Raw genomic sequence first — 7500 nt, 5'->3', positions numbered from 1 at the left:
ATCTTCTTCTTCAACTGGCTTTTCCATGGTCATCATGGGTTGCCGGTGCGGATCTTCTGTGGCCCGAGGAAGGGAAATTCCAACTTGTGGCCTTGTCATGGCAAGGGGGCTTTCTACTAACACAAGCTCTGGGACTGAGTGCTCGGCAGTATAACTGAGTCCCCCACTGCCTTGTGGGTTAAGCCTATTTAGGCAAAGGCTAGGAGAAGGTAACTCTCAATCCAAATCCCCCTGCTGCCTTGTAGGGTATGCCTATTCAGGCAAGGGCTAGGCCCACCGCTGACATCTGTGGTGACGTCAAGAAGGGCATCCGGCCATAATACGAAACTGCCAAGCTAATAATATGATGTGGATCAAAAATCATTTAGTTTACATAATAATATTAAAATGAAAAGAAAGCTTAAAATGTGTACAATGAAATGAAACTTTTTGCAATCTGCTAAGCGTTTGTTATATAAAGGAAAAAGATAGAAAAAAAAAGAAAAGAAAAAAAGAAAGAATTTTTTTTTCCTCAGATAGCATTACTAAATATATGTAATAATCTTGTAAATAACTGATACATAGTTGGCCATAATATGGAAAACTCAAAATGTCAGAAGGATAAGGGGCCACATTACCCCAAGGGGTCACAGTTAACTTTAGTATACAGTATGCAGGTCATATAATCATGAGTCAGTGTGACAAAATGGCCATATGGATGTTAAACGACCAACTGTAAGACTGAAATAGCAAATGAGCCATGGGCCACACATAGGAATGTGGCGGGCCACATGTTTGACACCCTTGCACTAGGAAGCCACATCTTTGACACCCTTGCACTAGGAAGCCACATGATTGACACCCTTGCACTAGGAAGTCACATGCAAGCCATCTTTCAAGCACACAAAGGTTCAAACATTTGAATTTCCAGATGATTTTCTTTGGGTTTTCTTCTTACTTTTTCATTACATATCATCATGTTTCACTTTAATCCATTCAAATCTGGTAAAAAGACGTACACTGGAATATTCTATATTCTTGCAATAAGATGCTGTAGAATACATCAGAACAAACATGTGTAAAAATTTTGGAAGAGACATTGCATTAATACCCCTGTGCCTATCTGTTTATAACATTCCTTTAACCCAATGCCGCCAGGGAAAATGAAAAAAAAATGGGGAAAATGCTGTGCCCATTTTCTATATTTTTTTGTGAAATGTCTGCCCATAGGTGGCTCTGCTAGTGCTTAGCCACAAAGGAGTCAATTAGTAGACCTTGTGACCATACATGATTTGAATGAGCCATGGTAAAAAGACGTACACTGGAATATTCTATATTCTTGCAATAAGATGCTGTAGAATACATCAGAACAAACATGTATAAACATTTTGGAAGAGACATTGCATTAATACCCCTGTGCCTATCTGTTTATAACATTCCTTTAACCCAGTGGTTCCCAACCTTTTTCAGCTTGTTACCCAATTTAGCATGCCACATTAAGCATGTTACCCCTTTCACAAAATGTTGTCAACATTTATATATATATGGCTAAACTAAAACACTAGAGATAATTTCTTTTATTTATTGTATTAGTACATTTTGCATCTGAGTGACTTGTGTCCTGAAGCATACTTGTGAAAATACTTTTCGGTTACCACACACTTAGCTATATATTTTTTCTTTTCTAATACTGTATATTAGTTTTTGATATTTATTGTTCTTTGGTTTAGCTTTGTTACTTACTTATAATAGGTTTACTTTACAACTTAAAATACTAAGACTAAGTTAACATTAATCCTAATACCAATGCTTACTTGATTTTCAGAATTCCTAACATTTTTCTGTCACCCCTCCATTACCCCCGAAAAATTGCTAAATTACCCCCAGGGGGTAATTTACCCCCAGGTTGGGAACAAATGCTTTAACCCAATGCCGCCGGGGAAAATGAAAAAAAAAAAAAAAAATGGGGAAAATGCTGTGCCCATTTTCTATATTTTTTTGTGAAATGTCTGCCCATAGGTGGCTCTGCTAGTGCTTAGCCACAAAGGAGTCAATTAGTAGACCTTGTGACCATACGTGATTTGAAGTGGCGGGAAAAATGTATTTTTTACTAGTGCTATGAATATCGATGGTGTTATTTTTATTATAAACATTATAAACATTATAATTATTATAATGTTTTTTAATATTAGTAACAGCAAAATAAGATAACGTGAAATATTTCGTAAATCAAAGAAAAGGGTGAGCGGGCAAGACAGGCAGTACTCGTAACTGGCTCATTGGTGACTTAGTACAAGTATAGCCATCTATTGGTAAAAACAATCAAACAAGTACTAACAGTGGGCATGGCACGTGTCTACCCGTCGTACCCGTCAGCAAGGGGTTAACCCATTTGCCCCATGTGGCAAGAACACATGCCATGCCCACTGTAATACATGTTTATTTATTGTATTTACACATAGATGGCTTTACAAGTTCTTAATCACCAAATAGCCAGTTATCAGAACTACCTATCTCACCTGTTTACTTTTTTCCTTCACTTCAGGAAAGGGTTTTTTGTATCATTTCATGTCTAAACTATTTTAATGACAATTTAATGTTTTTTTTTGTTTTGTTTTTTTGGTGTGGGGGGGGGGGGGGGATTGTTACAGCTCCATTATAATAACATCATTACAAAAAATAATTATGAAAAAAGTGATGGTCATGATGATGATAACAATAATAATAACAACAATAATACTAATAAAATTGTAATAGTGATAATAAGAATAAGAACAACAATAACAATGATACTGACCCTACTCTCATCTTCACTTTCATTATAATGCAATTCCTTGCCTCATTTTCCTACCTCAAAATCCTTCACCAAATCAGCCCACCTTTGAAGATGGTGTCCCAGCACGAGCAAGAACAACCCTTGCGGTCCACTTTGTAGTTGAACTCATCCCACAGGTGCGAGATGATCCCCAGGTGAAAGAATGGTAGCAGGACAGGTATGAGGAAGCCGGCCAAAGTTCCTAAGACGTTCGACTTAAAAAACTTTGACTTGTCTGTGCTGGAGCCATGAATGTGCTGAGGCAGTTGGTCCATCTGTTAAAGCAAATATTTTGTATGAATGCTGGGTACTTTCCAAAGCAAACTAATCTTCTAAACACGGAAGTTTAATTGCTAACAATCAGAATAAGATAATGTAAAATAACTATAATCCTTATACATACTACACCTAATATATGTTTTAAATAAAACATAATTCAAACATATAAAGGACTTCTTGAGTTTATTAGGGTGCATACTAATGTTATATGAGAATTGTTATCCACATCCATATATTATGGTGAAGCAAGGTTTGGTGGACTAGAAGGAACTTAGAGGGAAGACCCCCATAACCCCTAAAGTTTTAAGATGCAAAACTGAGTATATCTATTTAGAGTATATTTTGGAATCTACTTTAAGCTAACTCAAAGCTGAGCCTTTCAAAAACTGACAGCTGATTTTCCTGCATTTTTTGGAGTGGTAGGAACATAATGCCTGGCAAGTTTCTTTAAGCTATATCCCCTAAAATGAGTCCCGTTACCATCAACATTCCCTTGTACTCCTCTATCTCTCTGAGACAACAGCTCCCAAACTTCTGTGAGCAGCTATATGAATGATCCACCTAAGATGAGCCTAAATTCTTATTAGTGAAAGCATACTACTTACCCCTACCTATTCACTTTCTATAATATCACCTCTTTAAGTGTATTGTACATGTTCCCAATACCTGTGACTTTCACTGCTTTGCCAATGAATCTACCTAATGCTCATTTTAAAGATTTAGCTTTTAGTTATATATGATTGGCCAACTACAAAAAAAAGATATTGGATGATTTAGATTCTAAAACATGAATAAATATATAATTAAAGGATCAGATGGGGAAAAAGGGAGCCAAGAAAGTATTGGCATTGTTTCCACCTATTATACCCCAGTTTTAAACATGCATAAAGTATAATAGGAGAATTCTCACATTGCATGGCATATACAATCCCACAACACCTTCATTCCTAAAATAGAATGAGACCCCTACCCATTTCACAAGCCAGAATCAGTTACAAATAAATATAAAAAATATATACATATGTGAGTCATGTATGGCATCACATGTATAGCAGTGTGAAAACAATGTTCGGAAAGTTACTTAAGGAGTCCTGTGGGGTGGTATAGGTGTACCAGGCTTAGGCATTAGGGAGTGAATCCTATACCAGCCCCAGACCAAGAAACAAAGTTGTTTAATGTTAAAACTGCTGACCTCAGCTGATCAATGATGCCAGGATCTTACAGTGTAAGTAGAGTTAAGTACTAAATAGGGTAATAAATATGAGCATTTCTTATGCCTTCCTATTACACAATAGGGAACTTCCTACACAGAATGAGGTTACACTTACAGTCTACATGAAGTAGCAGTAATCAGGGAATTTCTTAATAAAACCATACTACCCTACATTTATGTACTAGGGTATTTGTTCACTTACAAACTTGAAACCCTACTCCTAAGAGACTGGAAGTAAGAGAGAATGGATAATGAGTTATTATGACATACTAGAATATGCATATATAAACAATCTGACAGTATGCTTTTGACCCTGGCACTGTAGACAGAAAGGTGATATGGAAATACCCAGTGCCATGTGTAACACCCATGTAGCCCCTTCCCCCAAGTTTCCCTCTAACAATATTAACTTGTCTTATGGTTCAGTGTTTACAATTCTTTTCCTATTATCTACATGAATAGATACATTTTATTGCTTTATTGCTCCTTCTCTCTCTCTCTTTCAACTTCTAAGTTTGAGCTCTACAAACAGCAAAGATCAAAAATGGCCTTTGTGAAGTTGGAAACTTGGTATACATTTACATGATGGCATCTCTAAAGATAGGGAAATTCTAAGACCATTATTAGAAGAGAGAAAAAAATATACTACCTGATATATGAAATAATCTGCATTAAGCTAGTGCTTGAAAAATCCATGCAAAGTCTCCAAACCCTACCCAGGACTATGACCAATCTCATCTTACTGCACAGTGAACCTAACATGCTATCTCTAAATGTGTAGGTTATGATGTTGTGACCAATCAATGTCTCTATCTTACAAAATGCACTGCACTTCTAAAGTAATGTATTTGATGGCATATAAAAAGACACTTTTTCCTTAAAAAAAGAAAAAAAAAAGATATTTCTCATTTGATTTCCTTTACCCTAATGGTAATTGTTTTCCTTGCACAGACTCTGTAACCTCTCTCTAGGTAGGCTAGTCCATAACTCAATGCAATAATAATATGCCATGGTTATTGTTCTGGCACCAGATCCCATTTTGGCTATTCGTCCAACATGCATCCACATCAACTCTTTGTGCACAAACATACTTTCATGCTTGCACATTCTTCAAAACAAACTTTGGCACTATTTTCGTGTTGGTTGTGGTGTGTGTGGCTATAGATCGACACTGGATTGTTTCAAAGTTGGGAATGAATTTACAAGTTTTGCTGTCGTGAAAGAGAGTTTTTTGAAACCTGGAGCACATTGTTGTAAATATCAATTCAGACAGTTGCAAGAAACAGTCATGACCATTGTACTGCTGCTGAGGCATTATGCTGGATGATTTTCAATTACATGTCAAACAAAAATTACAATGTTGCAATGTTGCCAGGAAAATAGCTCTTCACCACAGTAAAATATCCCAGCAGAGACTGACAACGAATCTTAGGTGAAATGTTGAAGACACAATTTTTAGATTTACCCAGGCGTGAAAGTATGTTCATGCGCAAAGAGTTAGTGCACATGATGCCAGATGAATAGCCAAAATGTTATGAGATCCAGTGCTGGAACAATAACCACAGCAATATTAATATCAATAAGTATCATTTTGTTATTTACGCTCTTCCAGCCTCCTGCATTGGACAATATAGTGACTGATTCTATGTATATTACTACATATGTGCACTAGAGAGGAATCCATCATTACCAAAATTGTCGCAATCAGTTATGTAAAGGTATTGTGAAATATTGTCCCAAGTGCCATTACATCACTATACAAGAAATGCAAAATAACTGATAATATGTAATTTGCATGTCTCCAGGTTGAACCAAGAGAGTCTGAGTAACATATTCCAACCTAATCTGCAATATATAAAGCAACGCCAATCACGACAAGGGTAAAGCCAGAATTATTCTCTCAAGTACGAGTCGAAATGCCAACCTGTAATTATTGTCACGCCAAAATGACACCTGTCAGAGAGAACAAATCTCAATAAACAATTACACATTTCCATACCATGTCAACTTGAACACCAACTTCTAACCCAACCATCATTACCTTAAATGAAATAGATTGCCTTACAGCGTATTACAGTTTCGAAGGACACGGGAGTGTATGTCCACAGGTAGAGATCCTTGCCAAGCGTCTGCCTCCTCCGAGCGCCGACGTTGTTTACACTGGGCGCAGGAGGAGCTCTCTCATAGCTCTAAATTCCAGGATCGCTTCTCGGGCCTTTCAGTCGTCCATCCTCTGCTTACTTACTTTATCTTTCATTTGTATGCTCATTTATTCCTTCATTTTCTATTATTTTCTCTATCTTTGGCTCCTTATTTGGTATACCTAACTGCATTCAATGTTGATTTGTGCTATTCTGCAAAGCAACAAGGTTCGTCTCTTAATCTATCCTTATGTATCATCATTATGTCCACTATTTCAAGGCGTTTTGATTTTTGGTCTTTAGTTTAATTGTTGCTTTGTGTTCAGGTTCGAGTAGGCACAAGTTAAAATTATTATTGTCATTATCTTGTTTTATTTGTACTTGTCTGTTTGTATTCACATTTGCTGTGAACATTCAATTGCGATCCTTTCATATGGGTTCGTACTCTTGCGTTCATTTGGGTGTTAGTTTATGCCTTTAACTTAGTATAATTAATTTTGTGTTATAAAATATTGCTGCGGCTTTGAGTCCAGTGTGTAGATGTGTTCTGCATTAGGAAATTAAAAGTCTCACAATTTTTATCAATTATTATATTGCTGATAATGACTGATGACTGAAGTTGGGAGTCTAAATATTTTATATTATCTATAATTAGTTGGGTTAGGTTAGAAATTCAGGATGATCGTATGATGAGGAAATCTAGTTTGTTTCGATTTGCACAGTATAGTATACACTTCGTTTTCCATTTTATTTTAGAAACCAAATGGACATGGATTTTCATAACTAATGTCAAGACTTTGATTTATTGACCGCTGACCATAGTTAACATAATATCTCATTATATCTGTAAATACGCTGAATTCGATAATTATCTAACATTGCACATTAATGGCACAGTACCTATATTCAAAATTATGAGACTTTCAACTTCGTGGCACAATCGATAACGCGTTTTTCTTGAAATTAAAAGCACTTATTTCCTGTACGATGTACGATAATATCCATCAATGTGTGTGTATATATATATATATATATATATATATATACACACACATATATACACATATATACAT

The 7500-nt window shown here is 36.0% G+C and overlaps 1 protein-coding gene across 2 annotated transcripts in view; it reads right to left on the bottom strand.

Moving 5' to 3' along the window:
* LOC125038779 overlaps positions 1 to 6649 on the bottom strand; it is a 16978-nt gene extending 10329 nt beyond the window's left edge. The window contains exons 1-2 of one of the 2 annotated variants that reach the window (XM_047632377.1): positions 6352 to 6649; positions 2859 to 3069 (exon numbers count right to left, since the gene is read on the bottom strand). In XM_047632377.1, coding sequence (XP_047488333.1) covers positions 2859 to 3069 — 211 coding nt within the window. In that variant the 5' untranslated portion in view covers positions 6352 to 6649. Of the gene's footprint in view, positions 1 to 2858; positions 3070 to 6327 lie in introns of both variants that reach the window. The other variant, XM_047632376.1, reaches the window with a different exon arrangement.
* Between the last annotated feature and the right edge of the window lie 851 nt (positions 6650 to 7500).

Source organism: Penaeus chinensis, chromosome 25 (assembly GCF_019202785.1).
Source record: "Penaeus chinensis breed Huanghai No. 1 chromosome 25, ASM1920278v2, whole genome shotgun sequence".
Taxonomy (NCBI): Eukaryota; Metazoa; Arthropoda; class Malacostraca; order Decapoda; family Penaeidae; genus Penaeus; species Penaeus chinensis.
The sequence above is the reverse complement of the archived record's forward strand: the minus strand, read 5'-3'. Positions and strand labels throughout refer to the sequence as shown.